General features: G+C 40.4%; 1 protein-coding gene across 1 annotated transcript in view; it reads right to left on the bottom strand.

The window, feature by feature from the left end:
- The window catches only part of psmd12 (proteasome 26S subunit, non-ATPase 12), a 28,517-nt gene extending 6,251 nt beyond the window's left edge, over nt 1-22,266 (bottom strand). Inside the window, exons 1-7 of the mRNA XM_055653764.1 lie at nt 21,993-22,266; nt 13,102-13,161; nt 11,462-11,590; nt 10,892-10,999; nt 8,834-8,938; nt 5,655-5,804; nt 3,922-4,056 (exon numbers count right to left, since the gene is read on the bottom strand). Of these exons, the coding sequence (XP_055509739.1) occupies nt 3,922-4,056; nt 5,655-5,804; nt 8,834-8,938; nt 10,892-10,999; nt 11,462-11,590; nt 13,102-13,161; nt 21,993-22,097 (792 nt within the window). The 5' untranslated portion in view covers nt 22,098-22,266. The remainder of the gene's footprint in view (nt 1-3,921; nt 4,057-5,654; nt 5,805-8,833; nt 8,939-10,891; nt 11,000-11,461; nt 11,591-13,101; nt 13,162-21,992) is intronic.
- Nucleotides 22,267-23,289: the final 1,023 nt, after the last annotated feature.

The following is a 23,289-nucleotide window of genomic DNA, read 5'->3' on the forward strand; positions in this document are numbered from 1 at the left end:
TCACGCCTTTGCAAAAGGAAATGGATTCTCTCCATTAAACTGGCAAAATTTTGTATTCCTCTATCAAATCAACTCTCTAACCTCTCTGGTTTAACCTTGAAAGGTTTGGGGAAAAGGAGGCTGGGAACTGGAGAGTTTCAGACTCGCAATGACAATTTTTTTCCCCTGCAAATATTTCAAAGGCAAAGGTCTTAATTGCTGTTTATATTTTGTTATTATAATATAAAAATTACTGAAAGCTGTATGTTACATTGTTTAATAGTGTATTATCGCACAAGTGTCAATGGAAGCAATTCTTATATATACACACAATGGTACAGTGCCCTCTATAATGTTTTGGGCAAAGACCCATCATTTATTTATTTGTATAAACACAGCTGTAATTTCTACATGGTGAAACCAAAATGTATAAAAATACCCTTTAATAAAATCTGACAATGTGCACTTTAACCACATGTGAGGTTTTTCCAATTACAAATCTCAAATTGTGGACTACAGTGGCAAATAATTAAAAGATGGGTCTTTGTCCCAAACATCATGGAGGGCACTGTATCTGATTATCGCAGGGAGGTTACATGGAACTAATCTTTTCCCCCCAGAGTGTTTATTGTTGCAAGACAGCTTTATTTCTGCTTGTCAATCTCGAAAGTATCCTCTATTTCCAGATCGAAGTCATATTTTAACCAATTCAGCCCACATAATACAAATTGTGTTTCAAGATTCAAGATTCAAGATTCAATTTAATTGTCATTTGGACCCCTTGAGGTCCAAACGAAATGCCGTTTCTGCAGCCATACATTACAAACAAATAGACCCAAAACACAACATAATTTACATAAACATCCATCACATCCCTGTGATGGAAGGCCAAAAAAACTTATCTCTCCACTGCACTCTCCCCCCCCCCGATGTCAGAGTCAAAGTCAAAGCCCCCGGCTGGCGATGGCGATTGTCCCGCGGCCATTAAAGCCACGCCGGGTGGTGCGAGGTCGCACACCGGGTTCTTGATGTTGGAGCCCCCGGCGGGCGCTCGCAGAGTCCCGCGGCCATTCCAAGCCGCGCGGGGCGGTGATGTCAGGCCCCGCTCCAGGAACTCTTCAACCCCGCAACTCGGGTGGGAGAAGTCGCCGTTGCAGGAGCCCTGAAAAGCGGTCTCCCTCCAGGGACCCGCGGGCTCCCGGTGCCGCCGTCCACCAGACCCGCAGCTGGAGCCTCCGAATCTCCGGAGGTCGGGCCGCAGCAGCGCTCCACCACCGCTCCGGACTCGGCCAGCTCCGCGACGGTGAGGTGAGTCATCGGCACCAGAGTCCCCGGTCTTCCTGTTGGAGGCCGCTCCTCGTTGCAGCCCCAACGACAACGGAGACCCGACAGAAAAGGTCGGGTCTCCCGTGCAGGGAGAGATTTAAAAGTTACCCCCTCCCTCCCACCCCACCCCCCCCCCCCCCCCACACACACACACACACCCACCCCAACAAAAAAATAACAAAAACTACATAGAAACATAGACAAAAAATAATAAAAACGCGGACGGGCTGCAGAGGCCGCTGCTGACAAGAGTCGCGCCGCCTACCTGATTTAATGTTTTCTAATTTATCGATCATGTTACATCCTATTTGAGGCATGGAAATACACATTATAGCACAACTACCTGATCTTGATATCAATCTATAAATTCAAGGATACACTTAGGACAGTTCTAACTCAACAACTAAACATCAAACATACTGCTAGCTTTGCAGAACCGTAGCAGCATGTGGAGTCGAGATTTATTTTAAATTACTGTAGACCAAGTTAAATTGTAGATGAAAAGGTAAAAGTTTGGAGAAAAATATTCAAAAGCGCAAAAAACTGTTACATAATTACTCACTTTAAACTGTATTTGAGAAATGTTATACAATTTGCACACAGCTCCATCTCAGATCCAGCTTACTATTAGATAACCTTGCCAACAAGGCCTCTATACAGACTGACTGTTGCATTCTGTGACAATGCAGCCAAAATCTTTGGCTCTTTCAATATTCTCACAGAGAAATACAAAACATTTCGACCCTGGATATTGCTAACAGTTTTTAGCATTATGCCAGAAGTCTCTGGTTACATAAGTATATTTTCCTAGTTTTGTTAAAACTGAGAAAATGCAAGCATATTTTTCACATTTCCTTACAACATAGAAGGACATTTGGCCCAGGTAGCATATGCCAATTTGTAAATCATTCTTCCTCTAATGTTTCATTGTGACCTATTCTCCCAACATTCCCATCCATTTCCTCATCAAAGATTCCACCAATTTCTCCCGGCAGATTCTTCTGGTTATCGATATACTCAAGGCAATTTTGTGTATCCAGTTAATCTACCGACCCAAACATTTTTGAAATGTTGAAACCAGAAACTCATGCTGTCATAGGGAGGGTGTGCAAAGTTCACGAAGGTCAGGGTTGAACCTGGATTACTCACATTCAAGTAGTAATTCTATCAGCTGTGCCACTGTGCTGCCTGACAAATCATAGCACCCTGGAGTCACTGAGCATGGAAACAGGCCCTTTGGTCGACCAAATTCATGCTGACCATCAAGTATCCATTTACACCATTTCTCCCACACTTCTATCAACTCCTCCCAGACGAAAACACTCACCTACACACCAGCAACAATGTTTAATAACAAATAACTCATCCACAGTGCCATCCATAATGTTTGGGACAAAGACCCATCAATTATTTATTTGCCTCTGTACTCCACAACTTGAGATATGTAACAGAAACAAAATCACATGTGGTTAAACTGCACATTGTCAGATTTTATTAAAGGGTATTTTTACACATTTTGGTTTCACCATGTAGAAATCATAGCTGTGTTTATACATAGTTGGGTGGTGGGGGTGTTATCGCCTTGGCATGTTTGGCTGCTGAAGGTACTGGCTCACTTATCTTCATTGATGTTACAACTGCTAATGGTAGTAGCATAACGAATTCCGAAGTGTATAGACACATCCTATCAGCTCAAGTTCAAACAAATGCCTCAAAACTCATTGGCAGGCAGTTCATTCAACAGCAAGACAATGATCCCAAACATACTGCTAAAGCAACAAAGGAGTTTTTCAAAGCTAAAAAATGGTCAATTCTTGAGTGGCCAAGTCAATCACCCGATCTGAACCCAATTGAGCATGCCTTTTATATGCTGAAGGGAAAACTGAAGGGGACTAGCCCCCAAAACAAGCATAAGCTAAAGATGGCTGCAATACAGGCCTGACAGAGCATCACCAGAGAAGACACCCAGCAACTGGTGATGTCCATGAATCGCAGACTTCAAGCAATTATTGCATGCAAAGGATATGCAATACAATACTAAACAAGACTATTCTCATTTTCATGACATTGCTGTGTCCCAAACATTATGGTGCCCAGAAATGAGGGGACAATGTATAAACACTGCTGTAATTTCTACATGGTGAAACCAAAATGTGTTAAAATGGCCTTTATTAAAATCTGACAATGTAACCACATGTGATTTTTTCTATTACAAATCTCAAATTGTGGAATACAGAGGCAATTAAATAAAAGGTGGGTCTTTGTCCCAAACATTATGGAGGGCACTGTACCTTTGGGATATGAGAACACCTGAGAAAAACCATAGAGTCAGCAGGTCTGAACTGTGGTGTCTTAGTGGCCAAAGCACCCATTCTAATTTCTATGACTTTTCATGATGCAGTTATTCTGCACATCATAATTTCTTAGTTGAAGGCTTCAGAAAAGTTCTGTGTTTCAAAAATCCCCCCGTGTTCCTCTGAAGAAGTTGTATTTTGGATTTAACAGTTAGAGATAATAAGAAAATCAGGAATCAACCAAGGTAAAAAAAAAATCATATAACAATTAATAGGAAGAGTGCAACATTCAATCTTTATCGTTCTTTGTAATCAACTTTACCTGTTGCCATTTTGTGGTATCAGCTTCGATACAAGGTGTATCATAGATGGCACGATAGTGTTTACATATAGACAAATAGGATCCTTCATGCAGGTCAACTTGAATCATTAGGTTGTAGTACTTTAACTTCAAGTCCTATAAAAGATGGCAATCTGGATTACTGTAGGCCAAGTTAAGTTATAATTGTCCTGTGCATTATGTATTAATCATCTGTGCAACAATTGATTTATGTTTTAGTCAGACAGAAACCATGCCTAACATGAAAAGAATCAAATGAAAGTAATTTAACCTGAGAAAATGCAGGATGAAAAGATCACAAACACCAAATGTTAGTTTTTGACAACTGGTAATTGACCTAGGCCATTGACAATTTCCTTCCAGTTATTACCTGATATCCAAAGAATTTAACAGTTTCTGTTTTTATTTAACTTCCTTGATATCATGAAAAAGAGGCAATACATGTTCCAATTTCTCTATCCTCACTATTGGGTCGCATCGAGATTTAATTCACATCTTACAATTCCACAGAATTGGAATTAAGAAATAGGAGCCGAGTGTGCGACCTATTCAGCTTGTAGTGTATCCATTTAGCCTCAACTCCATTCACTGGTTGGATCCCTATAACCGTCTTTATATCTATTAGAAAGGATTTATCTTCCTTTAGATGGGGAACCGTCCCCAGGACTCTAAATCAAGTGAACTTCTGCTGCACCGCTTCCAAGAAATAAACATCCCTTTCTAACATAAATGATCTCACTGATGGCCTGTACAGATGCAGTTAAACCCCCTAACTCTTGTACTCCATTGTCTTTGCAATGGAGGGCAACATTCTGTTTGCCTGACCAATTACTTGCACCTGCATGCTAGTCTAGCATTTCTTGTACCAGCACAGCCTCATCTCACTGAATAATAATGTTTTTAGGCCGACACCATTAAATAATATTCTGTTTTCTATTTTTCCTGCCAGGGGTAATAACCTGACACTTTCCAACATTACACTCTCAATGCAATCTTTGTTCCTTCACTTAAATGATCAAAATTCCATTCCAGACTCTGTGAAATCCCCAAAACTATCTTTGTACTGTCAGCAAATTTAGATGCATTGTACAGTCCCTTCATCTTTGTCATTATAGTCTTAGCACATAAACATTTGTCAAACTGAAAATCACCTGCTTATATCCCACACTATCTTCTACCTATCAACTAATCATCTACATTTAATAGTATATTTACTTAAACCGTACCAATCCCCTTTATACAGAACTCTTATGCAGCAGTTTATAGACTGGCAAATAATCAAGAAAATTGTCCATGACAGCAACACCCAAATTAATTTTCAAAACAAAATATGCAAATCAGTCCCGACGGTTATTTAAAATCACTGATAAATTATTGTTTTAAAATATGTATTCATAAATGATAAGAAACAGTATTTATTGGCAATCTGGCACAAATAGTGGTTGGGGCATATGACTCAGCAGACTTCTATGTGGTAAACAAACTAATTTACTCAAAAACAGAGCATGTTTGAAGTGTGGATGAAAGATAAATTACAGTAATCTTCTCGTAAAATGCAATGGAGAATAACTACCAATAAATTACATGCCTAAAATCAATCTCAGTCACTGACATCAGTGTAGTTACCAAACATCATTCAGAAGGATGTTAAAAACTGTTTCCTGCTAGGTTGCAGCATTGTCACTACAGGAAGACTGAAAAGAATTTAAAACTACCTCAGTATTTTCCCCCTGGAAGAACTTTGTGTTTATTTTTTTGCTGATGATTTGTGTTCGAATGTAATCCTTTATAGCCACGCAGAGTCTCATTTGTTCCAAGATAAACTCAACCTTCTCCTTCTTCTCCATTGAACCGTAAGTTTCAACCTGTTGGTTTAAGAACATAGGGAAATTTTAAAATACAAAGCCTAATAAAATGTCATGGTAGTTGAATTGTTCTTCAAGACATCCATTTGAAGCAATTCTCATGATTTTAGTGTTGATCGTTTATTGAGATCTGGACATTATTGATAGGGCTGAAATTTATTGCCCATTTCAAATGGGCGGAAGAATGATTCCTGAATCACGAAAAGGTCAGTCTGGATATGGACATTAGTGAATCAGGCAACCAAAACTTTTCAAATCACAACTTTTTTTCTCCCAGATTACTAACTGAATTTAGATTCTGGATTACTAGCTGAATTTAGATTTCAGATTGCTAACTGAATTTAGATTTCATTGCTGCTGTTGAAAGAACAGGATTATGAGTTCAAAGGCAAAAGTCAGGGGCACTGAGCCAGTACCTTCATTGCTGCTTCACCAGTGTATCTACTGATGATGTGCATTATATACTTGTGAATACCTAAATCTCCAAATTGATAAGTTCCCAAAAGGATAATCAAGCATAACATCAAGTTAGGAGCAGTGGAACATCTGACCATAGCTGCCAGAGAGGGGGTGGAACCAAACACAATCACTATGCTTAAGAAATATTTAGACAGAAATATTTTGATGTATTTAGATAGGCACAGAATGGAAGTGGTAATGTGGGCAAATGGGTTTAGTGTGGATGGGTAAAAAGGTTGGTTGGACAAGGTGGGCCAAGGCACCCACTTCTGTACTATAACTCTATGACTTTGCCATAACTAATCTACCTCAGCTCCATTTTAATGAACTATGCTCATATTTCTAGATCTCCTCAATACCAACAAAATCATCGACAACTGTTTTAAACAAACACAATGAATGAGCTTACACAGCCCTCCACGGTAGAGTTCCAAAGATTCAACATCCTTTGTGTGAAAAAAATGTATCCACATCTTAGTCTTAAATGGCCTATTCCTTATTTTGAGACAATGACTCCCAGTTCTAGTCTCCTTAATTCCTTAAAGCCCTGTTCCACGGTACGAGTTCATTCCAAGAGCTCTCCCGAGTTTAAAACAAATCAAACTTGTGGTAAACACGGAGAATGAACGTAGCGGGTACGTCGGAGCTCAGGGACGTCTCTTAGCGCTAACGGCAGGTACTCGGGAAGACTCGCTAACGACAGGTAAGCACGGGAAGACTCGTGAAGATTTTTCAACGAGTACCGACTAGTGGCCATTACCGTAAATCTCTGAGTTCGAATCAGGGCAAACTCGGGAGAACTCTTGGAATGAACTCGTGGCATGGGACAGGGCTTTTATCCCTGCAGAGCACTTAGGTTTCCTTGGCATTCTGGCAGGTTTTTTTTTTAAACCTGACCAGGGAAATGTGGCAATGAAATTAACAGCCAAACAACCACACATTTATATTTTGCCAAAGGAAAACCTAAAATTTGTCTATGTTTAACATAGTTGGAAGTGAATCAGTGGGCTAAGGGAATAATAGTGAAAAGTATTGGGAGGAAAGTAAAAGTGCAGCCTCAACTGAGTGACTCCAGTCTTTTGTGTCTATCTTCGGTGAAACCCGCATCTGCTGTATCTTCCTACACATTTTGTCTGCTTCCCTTCAACTCCCTTGGCCACTGGACTAAACAACTAATGCTCTTGCCAACCTTTATCCAAAATACCCATCTTTTTCCAGTTGCTCTTTTTTTCTCCCCAGATACATCTCCACCTCTCTTGATACTATTTTCTCACTGTCCACTATCCAACTTCTTATTTTGGCCTCATATTAACGGATATTGCCCAGTTTTTTATCTTGGCTGCCACTCTTCACACACAACCCTGCCATGAGACTGAAAAGCTATTTGCTCAAAATTAAAATACCCTTGACTTTTCCGTCCTTCCAAACTACCACGTCTTCCCCAACTTCTATTTTCTCCCTAAAGTCCTTAAATATGTATAGCCATCAAAACCAGGCTCATTCAATTTAGAACTCTTGACTAGAATTGCTCTATTCAAGCTTCCACCCTTGCTTTGACAGCAAAACCATCCTTATCAAAGTCCTCCCATTACTCTTTTTATCACTCTCTCAATCAGCTGACTTTAGAAAACAATACTAGACATCTTGCAAAGGCATTAAAATATAAAATCTTCACAAGACAATATTTGAAAATGCTTGGCTACTCATTGGCTTATTTGCTTGGAGTTAATCGCCTAAGATGTCTGCGACCGAGCCAGAGTCTGAAAAAAATCCTGACCCGAAACAATGCTGTCCATTCCCTCCACAGATGCTGCAATGACTCACTGCGTTACTCCAACACGTTGGATTGTATTGACGATTCCAGCCTCTGCAGTTCCTGGTGTTTTGATACTTTCTTGTTTTTAACACCCAGCCTATTTCTCTGCCTATCTGCCTATGGTTTCCAATTCATATTTATATAACTTCCGCCAGACCAACACTCTGAGATATCTATATTATAATTTGTTCTCTTAAATATTATCAAATGTGAACACCCTTGCCTTCATCCTCAAGGGCCCTATTCATAGTTACTGCCTTAAACTTCCTGATTTATTTTATTTTCCTCCTTTAAACAAATTTGAACCCAACCAGGCCATTACAAAGATATTCCTTAATACCACTTTTATATCTTGGAGTCAATCTTTTGTTTTACGTTCCTGTAAAAAGCGAACATTTACCCTACGTTAAAGATACTCTAAAAATGTAAAATGTTCTTTTAATTTATGAACTTGGTTTGCAAAATTGACAGGTAATTGCAGTGCTTCCAAACATTAAGATAATTTGACGTTGATAGAATTTCATATTTTGTCTCCACTTTGCTCAAAGTTTTTCAATTATAAAACTAAACTCAAACATCTTGAAATTATAACATTGAGTGAAAAAACGTAAGTTTTTGCTTTTGTGCATCAGCCAACATTATTAGATTTATTTTACTTGATAGCAACTCTCAAACGATCACAATTACTTTGAGAAAATCTCGTTCATCGTGAAAGCGCGCACGTTTTACTTGCCTAGATATCATTGACATTCACCTGAAGTTCCTGCAAAATGGCAGCAGCGTCTTTCAGCTCTCCAGCTTCCTCCTTTATCATGGCCAAGTGTTTGGTTAACCGGGCACGCTCAATTTCCACATAGATCTGAAATAAGCAATTGATAGCAATAATGTAACAGCACGATTTTGGATTTGGATTATATACTTGATTATTTAAATTCATTAAAAAAATCTTCAGAAACAAAGCAAGGTGTGACTAATTTACTTAGTTGCAACCTCTTGCGGAAATGTTACACAAGATAAACACGGCAGTAGTAGGTTGCATCATTCAATTATATTCTAGATTTTAAAATCATTCTTCCTCTAAAGGTTCTTTTAGGACAAGGTTTTAAGAGCACATAAATCAGAAAGAAACAACAAGCAGTTCCTGATTTGTGCTATCCATATCATAGGGTCATACAGCATGGAGCATCGGCCAACTCATCCAAGCCGACCGAGATGCCCCATGGTCAAGGAATAGGAATATTTTAGTGCTCTATCGAAGCAACGCAGGCCTCTTGCAGTTACTATCTTATAGAGAAAATGTTAAAATGTAAGCATAAATAATCCAAGGCACCTAGACAGCCAAAGGTACTATTAAATGTAAATTATATGGTCATAGCTTAATTTACAATTGTTTCGATGCTTTCGGCATCAACTGTCCTAAAAGTGTAAAGTAGTGTTGCTAAAGCATTTTTGAATAATCATGAAATGTGTAATTGTATGACATAATTCTTCAACCGATTGCTGTTGGTAAAGTTTGACCTCATCATTGTACAGCTAAATGAAGCCTTAAAAATTTCTGCAGTTTTATAATAACATAATATATAATACAATACGATTGAACTTTCTTTATCCCAGGAGGGAAAGGATTGGGGATGTGCAAAGATTGGATGGGGAGGTGGGAGGGGGTAATGAGGGGAGTCTCATGAATCCATCTCTGCCCCCAGGATGGAGCCAGCCCTCCTGATAAGTTTGTCAATGCTATTGGTGCCTTCGCCCTTCTGCCCCAGCACACGGCACCGAAGAAGAGGGCATTGACTGCCACTGATTGGTAGAACATCTGCAGCATCTTACTGCAGATGTTGAAAGAGCGGAGCATCCTCAAAAAGTGCAGCTGGCTCTGTCCCTTGTACAGGGCCTCAGTATTCCTGGACCAGTCCAGTTTACTGTCCAAGGTATTCGTACTGCCTGGTAAACTGCACATCCACACCATGCAGGTACAGCAGGCAGTGAAGAAAGCGAATGGCATGTTGGCCTTTATAACAAGAGGAGTCGAGTATAGGAGTAAAGAGGTCCTTCTGCAGTTGTACAGGGCCCTAGTGCGACCACACCTGGAGTATTGTGTGCAGTTTTGGTCCCTTAATTTGAGGAAGGACATTCTTGCTATTGATGGAGTGCAGCGTAGGTTTACAAGATTAATTCCGGGGATGGCGGGACTGTCATATGCTGAGAGCGGCTGGGCTTGTACACTCTGGAGTTTAGAAGGATGAGAAGGAATCTTATTTAAACATATAAGATTGTTAAGGGTTTCGACACGCTAGAGGCAGGAAACATGTTTCCGATGTTGGGGGAGTCCAGAACCAGCGGCCACAGTTTAAGAATAAGGGGTAAGCCATTTAGAACAGAGATGAGGAAACACTTTTTCTCACAGAGAGTTGAGAGTCTGTGGAATTCTCTGCCTCAGAGGGCGGTGGAGGCCGTTCTCTGGATACTTTCAAGAGAGAGCTAGATAGGGCTTTTAAAGAGAGCGGAGTCAGGGGATATGGGGAGAAGGCAGGAACGAGGTACTGATGGGATGATCAGCCATGATCACATTGAATGGCGGTGCTGGCTCGTAGGGCCGAATGGCCTACTCCTGCACCTATTATATATTGTCTATTGATGGAGATCAAGGCAATTATGTAATATTAAAATGTTCATCTAACAAGATGCTTTGAAGACCACCCCATTTTATACCATCTACAAAGTTAGGCACAACAAAAAATCATATATTTTCATGGTCAGAGGTAAATCCAGCAACAAGGTGTGCTTTTCAAAATAGACAAAAAATACTAACCTTTCCGGCTGTGACAGTGCGCAAAGTGTCTATCAGTCTCAATTTGATAGGTAAGTCGGTAATCTGACTGACATATGTGTAGCACTCCTGGACCATCTTTGTAACTGCCTGCATAATGAACAAAGCAACAATAGTACTTTTACCAACAATTACTAAAATGTAAATTGGCGATCTATTGATTGTCTCCCAATGTACTAGTGCACTTCATATCACAGGCAGTATAAACAGAATCCATAAATTGAATTCAAGCACATGTTTGGATTCTGTCATCCAAGGTCATTTTTGCAAACAAGCAAAATATCATTTTTAATGATCACCAGCATCAAGCCTGTTGTATATGGTAACATTTTCAGTCATTAGGTTTGTAGAAAAAAATTGGCTAAGACACAATTTATTTCTATTACAAGATAAAAAGATAAGGGAGTTCATAAATGTTGTACGCCAATTATTTGCCTATTAAATATAGAAGTATTCAGTTTTAACATTACATGCTGGCAGATATTTTTTCTTAAGAATTAAAATAGAGAAAATAGCTCTAGTCACTAGATCTACACAATCTGTGGTCCTTACCTGTTTTAACTGACTTCTCCTTTTCGACAAAAATACGATATTTTCATTGAGTACATCCCAGTCTTTTGCATCATAACACATTTTCACTATTGCAACAAGGATTCTTGATGTGGATGCCATATCAGAAGCCTACAATATATCATAGAAAAATTATTCCCAGCAAGAATATTGTTAGAATTGTGAAGAAAATCAACCGAATGTACTGGAAACTTTTCAACTTTTCAACTATGCAAAATTAATTATATAAAAATGCTACATTTGATCAGAAGGTTTAGAGTAAATCACCATTGGGGAAAGAAGAAATGGTAAAGAACTGCACAGCTTTGCAAGCAATAATAAGCAAATACTATGTATTTTACAAAAAAACATAGAGGAAGAATCATTGGTGCATCTATCCAACCTATCAAACTATATTCCAGAAAAATATTCAGACAAATCGTACTGTACTCATTCTTGAAACTAACAAACATTTATTTTTCTGTCAGTAATTTAGTAATCTACTGTTTTCTTTTGTAATTAGCATTTTAGTTTAAAAAAAATTGTTGTTATTTTTCTTAATCCTGAGAATACCAATTTCCAAGTCTAGAAATGTTTTAAGTTTTACATTTTTTTTAAAGAATCAGAATTTTCATGTTTCGCAAACTGAAGTGAGATAGATGGTGCCCGAAAACATGATTTAATGATGTAGACTGAGAGGTAAACACGCCACATGGTCTTCAATTTAATTCTTCTAATGGTGCTATAGGAACTCTTACGATTATTGAAAGATAGATCTGGTCTAACCATGTACCTGCATACTGTAATCTCTTGGCAACTAGCACGATGTAATGAAATGTGCATAACAAATTGAAATTAATGATATAGATGGTGTTTAGGTTTAGGGAGTAGAACTTGCCCGTGGTCTTATTCAGAAGAAAGAGTGCCGAATATAAATCTGAATACTGGTAAGAAAATACTCTCTGCCTTGCCTTTGCCTGCCATCCAAGGGGCAGACCTCTGGAGAACAATATTGCATTTCCAAACATTTCCAAAGAGATTACAATGTAGGAACCTTAAATGGTTCATAAGTGTTAGGAGTAGAATTACACCATATAGCCATCAAGCCTACTCTGCCATTCAATCATGACTGATCTATGTTTCCCTAGTAACCCCATTCTTCTGCCTTCTCCTGTAACCCGACATCAGTGCTAATCAAGAATCTATCTATCTCTGCCTTAAAAATATCCATTGACTTGGCCTCCATAGCCTTCAGTGGCAACAAATTCCACAGATTCACCACCCTCTGATTAAAGAAATTCCTCCTCATCTCCTTCCTAAAGGAATGTCCTTAAATTCTGAGGCTATGACCTTCTCACTAGTGGAAACATCATCTCCACATCCACTCTATCCATGCCTGGTGTTCAATAAATTATTTTCGTGGACGCCTGTTGTGACCACTCCAAAGTCTGCTGGTTAAAAAAGATGCAGGACATATTCCAATTGTTTTATTCCATACTTCTGCTTGAATCAAACTGAAACACGCAATTTAAGCATGGTTATGTGATGGGAAGATAACAATTCAATAGATTAATTTTACCTTTCCAAATGTCTTATATTAAGTTGATTTTAATCTCACACACAGAGATTTAACTTGCACTTACTGTTCGAGTCTGCTTTTCCAATGACAGAAGATTATCAATAGCTTCCTGCAGTCTTCCATCCTAAATTAAAACAGAATGATTAGCAGAAATATTTTGCAAATAACGGCAAAAATCGATTAAAATACATTTTCCTTTCCATTCCATAAGCAGTTCTCTTTTCAAAGTAGACATGGATATTTATTTCATAACACAACATAATCTCTCCTCCTTCCCACATGCAGACATAGTGACTAACCTTTGATTTGTAGAAAAGGGAAAGAATCCACAGATGTTGCTAAGGATGACGACATGCTCTGTCTAGCAGATGAGGTTGTTAGTGGAAGGGAACTGGTTGTGTCTTTGTTCAAGAAAGGAATGGAGGGCTCCTTCCTGATTAGGATGGAGCTGTACAGAGACTGGACATCCAGGGTAAAGTCAAGGCAGCTGGGACAAAGCAATTGGAAGTTATTGAAATGGAAGAGATGTCCTGGATTAGGTAGGAAGGGAATCGACATGTGAAGACAGAATGGGGTCCAGATTGAAAGAAATGAGTTCAGTGGGGCAAGAGGAAGCAGAAAGTAGGGACCTAGCAGGGCAGACCTGTGGATCTTAGCTAAGAGATAGACGCAGACGGTGCTGGTTTGGGCATTGCGAAGTTGAACAGCATGAAGGGGAGATCTCCTGATGTGGATATGTATAATAGTACGGGAAATATTGGCCTGTTATTAGTCAGCATGGATATGGTTCAGAGGAAGGTATGAGGAAGTGTCAGAAAGTTGGCTCTTGGCCTCTGCAAGATAGGGGTCTGTGCGCCAGAGTACAATGGCAGTCCACTCCCCCACCCCTCAATGTCTCTTCCATGTTTAAAGCCGTTTATTGATGTTCTAGCTCATGATACAAAACAATGATACAATTTATTTGTTGTCATTTGAACCTCATTGAGTTTCAAACAAAATTTGGTTTCTGTAGTCATACACACAAGAAAAAGAACCAAGACACAACACAATTTACACAAACATCCATCACAGTGAATCTCCTCCTCACTGTAATGGAAGGCAAAGTCTTATCTCTCCCCTGCACTCCCCATTCTCCTCCCGATGTCAGAGTCAAAGCCCCCGGCGGGCGATGGTAAGTGTCCCGCAGCCATTAAAGCCGCACCGGGTGATGCAAGGCCCGCTCCGGGTCTTGGTGTTGGAGACCCCCGGTGGGCGCTAGCAAGTCCCACGGCCGTAAAGTCGCGCCGGGCGATGTAAGGCCCCGCGCTCCAGGTAATTTTCAACCCCGCAACTCGGGCGGGATAAGTCGCCGTTGCGGAAGCGGTCTCCCACCAGGGACCTGCGGGCTCCCGGTGTCACTGTCCACCAGACCTGCGGTTGGAGCCTCCGATTCTCCGAGGTCGGGTCGCAACAGCGCGCCACCACGAACTCGGCCAGCTACATGATGGTAAGTAGGTCCACAGCTCTGCGACTGGAGCCCCAGGTCATTCCGGTTGGAGGCCGCTCCACGGTGCTAGGCCCCAACGACAACGGAGACCCGACAGAGAAAAGGTCGGGTTCTCCGTGCAGGGGAAAGATTTTTAAAGTTTCCCCACCCCCGCCCCCACACACATACCCAGTTTTTTAAAAAAAGCACTTTAAACTACATTCAAACGAGACAAAAAACAAAAAACGACAGACGGACTGCAGAGGCCGCTGCGACGCGAGTCACGCCGCCCACCCAATGAATGTGGAGATTACTAAAAACACAGATTACAGGAATGCCAAAGATGAAAAACCCCAAGAGTGAAGGCTGCAATATGATATGAATATACTTTCTCAATAGAAACTGAGAAACAATGTAACATAATAGCTATTCAATGCTCAAAAGTTTAAGAGCACACAGTGTAAAATACACACTATGTAGTTTCTCCAATCTTAAGTTCAATGGCCCAATGCTCTCATCTTGTAAGGAAACATGAAATAATATGAAAATAGATGTTGTACTACTACAGAAAACAACAGACCAGTATGCTTACACTTTGGGAATATTTGGTTCCCTCCTTACAGTTTACAGGAAAACGCTATGTCATAAATAATTACATTGATACAATTTCAATGTATCTTCATTGCACTGTTATTGTTTGTTCTTTTTTCTGAGTTTTTGTTATTATTTATTATGATTACATATTCTGTTGTGCTGCACAGGTAAGAATGTCATTGTTCTATCTGGGACATATGGCAATAAAACACTCTTGGCAAAGCAGACTGCTAATTTGGCACGTGCACTATATTGAAAAGAGCTAACCTCATAAGAACATTACAAATGAATTCTGTTTGAATGCCTTATTTATATAAAATATGCAATACTCTTGTATGCTGCTCTTCGTGATTGTTAAACTATCAATAGTTTTCCATTCGTACAAAACCATAGCCTAGTAACGTAATGACATTTGACAGAATTTTAAAATGTGTTCTTGATTTTATTTCACAATATTATTGAACTGATCTCTCACTATAAAAATGGGCATGACTCTGAGAAAAGCCCACACACCAAGCATGCTCCTGCCTCTCTGTAGTTAGTAATAAAATCATTAGTTGTTTCACTTATCACAGTATGTTTCTCTTTACTGGTTCTGATGGTCCCAGACTTGAAATGCTAATTGTTTCTTATTCCACAGATGCTGCCTGACCTGTCGAGTGTTTTCCGCATTTCTTTTTTTTTTTTTACTATTTCAGATTTTCATCATCTGCAATTTTTTTTATTTTCTTCTGCTGCTATCAATGCTGTGTATGTCTCTCCCATACCTCTTCATACCTCTTTCACAAAGGATCTTCAAAGTTGGGTCCTGTTTTGAGTTTCATCATCATTTACATTCTGTATCAGCAGATGTCCTACAGCATTGGTTATGCTTGTGTCACAGCAGTAACCCATGTCTAATAACATGGAAAACTGCTGCACCAAGCTCTAGCTCATGTTCTTTGGGGGGGGGGGGGTCAACTGCATAGATACAATAGAGTTTTATCTTTCAAGTCAAGTCAAGTCAAGTCAATTTTATTTCTATAGCACATTTAAAAACAACTCTCATTGACCAAAGTGCTTTACATCAGTGCAGGTACTAACGTTCTACAAACAGTGGTACATAAATCTAACAATACATATATATATAAATACATACATACAGCACTCCCTCAGAGGACCTCAAGAAACACTTGTGAGTAAAACTAAGTTTTAAGTCTAGACTTAAAAGAGTTGATGGAGGGGGCAGTTCTGATGGGAAGAGGGATTCTGTTCCATAGTCTAGGTGCTGTAACAAAATCACCCCTGAGCTTATGCCTGGGCCGCGGGATGGTCAGTAATCCCAAATCAGCAAGTCCCAAATTCTTATCCAGATATCTAATCAAAATTAACATTTGAATGGTTTATCTTCAGCGATTCTGAAACTAAGATAAGGCCTTGCTTTAATTTATTTTTACAATTAGGTGTTTGACATATTCTTTGTTTCTGACTCCTGAAGGCTTCTGCGATTTGATGAAAGTTTAGAGATGCAGGATAATAACTGATCCTTCGTTCCACCATGTCCATGCTGCCATTAATCACCCATTCACCCTAGTTCTGTTATCTCACTTTCACATTAGGGGCAATTTGAACTCAACACAAGTCAGTTAGATTGAATGGATGTAGAAATAATGGACTGGAGTATAAATGTGATTGAGCTTGTTTACTTCCATCAAGGAGCAAACAATGACACAGACTGTTTCCATGTTATGATATCCACAAATGTCCTTTTTGATAAGATGCCAAATCAAAGGTAATCACAAAAAATATATATACAAGACAACACAGTGGATAAAAGATCACCTGGCAAACAAGAAACAGAAAGATCTTTACCTGCTTGGCAAAATGAGATTATGGGTGTGCCACGGGGTCTTAACTTTATATAACAAATTTATACCAATGACTTAGATGAACACACCAAACTAATGGTCGCTAAATTTGCTGATGACACAAAGTTGAAAAGTAAGTGTGAAGAGGACGCAAAGACGACAAAATCTACACAGATGAAGTGAATGGGCTAAGGCCTAACAAACTGAATATATTGTGAGAAAAATTGGAAATGTAGCAGGATACATATAAAAACGATCTACTTAAAAAGTTTGTATACTGTTGGAGCACTGAGATGCAGAGTGCTCTGGTGTCCAATTGCATGATTTGCAAAGGGCTACTGTTGTACGGGTACAATAAAGAATTAGGAAAGCTAACCAGAATGTTACTATTTATTGCTACAAGAACTGAATACAAAAGTGGAGAGGTTATGCTTGAATTATATAGAGAATTCTGAGGTACTGTTTACAGTATAGATCACAGTAATCAAGGATGGATTTGAATACACTGTAAGTAGGTCAGAAAAGGTGTCATTGACCGGGAATAGGCAGGTATCATTATGAGGAAAGGTTGAAAAGGAGAGGTATACAATTTGGATGCATAAGAGGGACTAATTAAACAATTAACATATTGGTGGAGTTTCACAAGGTGACTGTCAGAGGACTTTCCTCGTGGGAAAATCTAGAACAGAGATCACTCATTTTAAGGCAGAGAGGAAATGAAATTCCTCTCAGGACGTTTTGAGTTCTAGGAACCATCTTCCTCAAAGGGTTGTAGAAGCAGAAACTTTTAATATTTTAAGGCAGAGATAGATACATTCTTGGTAAACAAGGGAGTTCAAAGCTACTGTGGGTAGTATGAGGTATGGACAGGACAAGTTTGGAGCGATATGGACCAAATGCAGGCAGGTGGGACTAGTGTAGCTGGGACATATTGGCCGGTGTGGGCAAGTTGTACCGAAGGGCCTGTTTCCACACTGTATCACTCTATGACCCATGATCTTATTGAATGCATGATTGAACAGATTTCTGATTTATTTAATTAATCATAGGATCATGCAGCATGGAAACAGGCTCTTTGGCCCAATTCGCCCTTTCAGATCAAGATGGCCCATCTAAGCTAGCCAAGTTCCTGTTAAATCTTGCTGCTCATATATATATACACCTCAACCCCCATTCCATATACCCATGTCCTCTGGTTTTTGATTCCCCTTCCCGGGGTAAAGACTGAGCATCTTTATCATCAAAGACTTTATCATCAAATGACCCTATCTATTCCCCTCAACATGTACAAAACTTCTATTAATTTGTAAATATATACTAGAGACAAAAAACAATCAAAAGCTTCTTCGGAGCTCTTCATATTCATGCAGTTTTAATGTTCTATTTTCCTGGGTATGGGGAATGGCACGCTGTATTTTTAAACATCTGGGACAAAAGAAACATATGCAAATGTTGGCCAGTTGGCTCTGAGCCTGCACTGCCATTCAATCAGAACACAGCTAATCCATTCTCCGCCTCAACATCACTTTCCCACTCTCTCCATATCCATCCAACCCACAGGTCCATCTCTGCCCTTGAATGTGCTCAATTACCTGATCTCCACAGCTCTATAAGGTGGAGTACCTTCAGCAACAGGCTGGTTCCATCAAGATGCAGGACAGAACGCCGCAGGAGATCCTTCTTCCCTGTGGCTATCAAACTGTCCAACTCCTCCCCCTTCTGTCACGCGACAGACTGACACACACTCTCTCTCTCTCCCCCCCACCCAATCTTTGCACATCCCCAATCCTTTCCACGCGTCACTTTAATATCATGTTTTATGTATTTTGTGTTTTATGACTTGGCAGATCAATTTCCCTCATGGGATAAATAAAGTTCTATCGTATCGAGAAAGGCAAAGATTCACGATTCTCTGAGGCAAGAGATTCCTCCTCCTCATCTGTGAAGTGGACTCCTTCTTAATCAGAAACTAGTGGCAGCAGTGGCACAGCTGGCAGAGCTGCTGTCTAACGGCACCAAAAATCCAGGTTTGGTCCTGACCTTGGGTGCTGACTGCGCAGTTTGCATGTCCCCCACCCCAGTGATGATATACTCTTCCTCCAGATGCTCTTGTTTCCTTCCACATTCCAAAGACGTATTGGTTTGTAGGTTAATTGGTGTCTGTAAATTGCCTCTAGTGTGTAGAGAGTTGCTGAGAAAGTGGGATAACATAAAAATTAGAGCGAATGGTGGTCGGTCAGCATGGACTTGGTGGGGCGACGGGCCTGTTTCCATGCTGTATCTCTAAACTAAGCTGCATCCTTGGTCAAGAAACCTTCAGTTAGGAAAAACAATCTCATCCACTCTGCCAATTCCCCTTAGAATCTTACACAATTCATTAAGAATTATTTTATCATCAAATGAGTGCAGGCCCAACCTGCTCAAGCTTTCATCCAACCTTAACCCCTTCATCTCAGCATTAATCCAATTAACTTTCTCTGTACTGCCTCCAATGCAAACACATCCTTTCAATACAGCAATGCAGTTAGTGGTCCGATTGTGTCACAACCCCAATGACTTGGGTTCAATTCTGAGCTCAGGTACTGTGTTGTGGAGTTTACATTGTCACCCTGTTTTCCCTGGATTTTTTCCATGTGCTCCAGTTTTCACCCACACCCTAAAGACATTGTAAATTGTGCTTTGCCTCACCATGTCCATGGTCAAGGACCCAGCTACACTAATTCCATTTACCAGCACTTAGAAACAGGGAAACATAGAAAATAGGTGGAGTAGGCCATTCGGCTTTTCGAACCAGCACCGACCGCCATTCAATACGATCATGGCTGATCATCCAAAATCAGTACCCCGTTCTGGCTTTTCCTCCAAATCTAACTCTCTCTTGAACACATCCAGTGAAATGGCCTCCACGGCCTTCTGTGGCAGAGAATTCCACAAATTCACAATTCTCAGGGGGATAAAGTTTTTCTTTATCTCAGCTGGTTCACATTCTACTAGACCGTGGCGATTCAAGTACTCGCCAAATCTGGATGGTGCAGGTGAATGGTAGAATCTGCTGCCCATTCATTAAAATGTAGGAAGAATAAAATGGAATTATTGTAAATGCAGGAGCCATAGAGCTATAGGGTGATTTCACGAAAGGTCACTGGAGCGTAGATCCGCACCCACGTGACCGAAAATTTAAAGTGGAGTACATGCGATACATCCGGTACATGTTAGTGAATGGGAAAACACGCACTTTCACACCCGTTAAAAACATCGAAAACGGCTAGTTTTTGAGCTGCAATTTACTGTGCCAGTCGGGGTGACCGTGAGGCACAGCTACCTAAATTTACAGTCCAAAAAAAAGATAGAAACTAAGGTAAATTCAAGAGGGAGCTGAAGGTGCAAAACCAGCGGAAGTGATCAGCGGACATTTGTCGTGGAGATTTAAAGATCCAAAATATCGGGAATTATCGCGTTTGCTCGCTGCATTTCATCAAAAGTAAGGCATTATTGACTTTTTTATCTTTATTCATTTGTTATATGAAAAGTTTTAAAAGTGAAAAATCCGTCAGTAAAATTGCAAAATCGCCCATGGTTCTCAGGTGGGTTTTAACATGCAAAATGAAAACGCTTCTGAAGCTACATTTACCATTTAAATAATCGTAAACTATCAATGCGTTTTGAAATAAATTTTACTCAGATGCAAGCTAAGGAATGGGATAATTGTCAGCTGTTAGTTGGACAAAATTAGGACATTTTATTATTTGCCAAAATCAGGATTGTTGACATCATTCCATGCTGCAAGCTTGTCTGTTATTAGATGATAAATAAATAAGTAAATAAATAAATAAATAAATAAATAAGTAGTTTGGGTGAATGTGCAGGCTTTAAACAAGAAACATTGAGAAATATATTATATATAGCAGCACCTCTGGAGGGAAGGAATGGGTGATGTTTTGGGTCGAGACCCTTCTTCAGTCACCCATTCCTTCTCTCCAGAGAAGCTGCCTGTCCTGCTGAGTTACTCCAGCATTTTGTCAACCTTTGATTTAAACCAGTATCTGAAGTTCTTTCCTACACATTGAAACAGGCCCTTCAGGCTGGTTCGTTAATGATGATCAGAGTGGACTCATTGGACCAAAGGGCCAGTTTGAGTGTTGTTCCAACCATGACTATATGTCAACGAGAACGGTCCAGGTGCAATTCCTTCAGCTTTCTAGAAAGTTGCACCAAATCCTTCTGACTCGATACTCCTTCAAATAAAAGCCAACATTCCGCAAATCTTCATAATCATATGCTATATTTGCTTGCTAATATGTTGTGTTTTGAGCATCAGGGCTTCTCAATCCCATTGTTGCACAACATTTTGTAGTTTGACTCCATTTGAATTGTAAATTGTTTTTTTATTCTTCTTTCCAAAATGGATAAGCCCATATTTTGCCCACTGCTAACTTCTTACCTTTGCGGGCTCTTTTGTTCACCTCACAACTTGCTCATCTACCTATCATCAGCAAATTTGACTACTGTACACTCAGTTCCTACATCAAAATTAACAAGATTTATTATAAATAGTGATCCTGATGGAGCGCAAATAGTTACTCGTTTTAATCCGAAAATGACCAATTCATCCTAACTGTTTCTGAACTCCCCTATCCATGCCAACATGTTACCTCAAATCATCTGCGTTCATATCTCATGCAGTAAGTAACCTTTTATGTGAAGAAGGGTCTCGACCCGAAACGTCACCCATTCGTTCACTCCAGTTGAGTTACTCCAGCATTTTGTGTCTATCTATTATTAACAACTTGCATTTATAGAAGAGCATTCACTGATGTCTTACGTTTGCATCTGGGTTTCTGAAACACGCCGCACATATATATTTTTTTAACGGGTTATTTCTCCCATGTTCCTTATTTCCTGTCAAAGAAATACTGATCAAAATGCATTTAAAGCTGGTGTAATTATGTAGCCAGCCGAGGCCCGAGGCCTACTACCACCGAAGGCCTAGTTGCCTCCGATCAGCGGAACCGCATGACTCAGTGACTAGTACAAATGACTGGCACTTACTTGGGCCATTTTCTCGCACTCTGGGAGCTGCTGGTCTACAGCAGAACTATAATCCATATCCATTTTTACAATCTTGCCATCGGCTCGTTCAGTTCCGTCCGTCATTTTCACTGCGACTTTATTTATCTCCCTTCCTACCCGTTCTCTTTTTTTGTTCTCCCTTTCTCTCTCTCTCTCTCTTGAATGAGAAAGATCGGTACAATCTCTGCGGCGCAGGAAGGCCCGAAGCCGCCGTAACCCAGTAACAGGCTGCCGTCGACGTCACACGCGATGATGGACGGACGGGCGGGCGGGCGACGTCGAACGGGGGCGGGCATGCGTGCGCGCGCCTGCTGTCAGCGGGTGGGCGAGAGGATCTTTGGGCGAGAGAGGGCGCCGCGACCATGAGCACGAGCTCGCTCGTTGGCGGGCGCCGCGAGGACGGAGAGAGCGTGTGCGCGCGCTCGCAAGTTTGGCGCTCAGCCAAATAGAGGAAGGGGGAGGGTCGGCCAGAGGCGCCAATGGAAGGTGAGGCAGCCAGACCGGGGAGAAAACGCCACCACATTAAGAGTAAGGGAGAACCGTCACTCTTTCAATACATTAAGTCAGTCAGTTCACTTCAACTTTCTCCCAGTTAAGTGGTTCTCGGCTCGTTGCAGTTGCCGGCCTGTCAGCACCTCTCCGGGACATTGAAAGGGAGAAGCATCAATGGCGCTGTTCCTTATTCAATAAAACTGCGTGAAGTTAAATTTACCTTCACAGGTTAAGAAATGTTTTATTGCACTTTAGTATTACAAAGGGACAATATAAACAATAACACAATCTTACACTTGGTGAGGAGACAGTTTTGACAAAAGGGTTTTGGGCTGCAAACTCCTGACCAGTTGGAGTTGTTTTCATGTCTTTGAGGACACATGGGATTCCAGATGGGTCGTATTTTAAGCTGTTAATAATTATTTTAGGCACCAATGACTATGGTCTCCCTGGTGCAGATGATTAACATATTCAATGGGTTTAATGACTTTCACTCAACCTTGACTTTTCTTACAAAACAAAATAGTGTGGATGCTGGAAATACTCAGCAAGTCTGGCGGTTTCTGGAGATAAAACTTTCATGAGTTAACGTTTCAGGTCAATGGTTTTTCATTGCTGACTTGTTCTTGTGTCTACGTGTGTTATTAATTATATTGTGCTTGCGCCAGTAATGTTATTTTACTCATCCATGTTCTCCAGAGATGTTGCCTGAGCGGTTGAATTACTCCAGCACGTTGTGCCTTTTTTCCTTGTAAACCAGCATCTGCAGTTCCTTGTGCCAATA

The sequence above is a fragment of the Leucoraja erinacea genome, chromosome 23 (genome assembly GCF_028641065.1).
Source record: "Leucoraja erinacea ecotype New England chromosome 23, Leri_hhj_1, whole genome shotgun sequence".
Classification (NCBI taxonomy): domain Eukaryota; kingdom Metazoa; phylum Chordata; class Chondrichthyes; order Rajiformes; family Rajidae; genus Leucoraja; species Leucoraja erinaceus.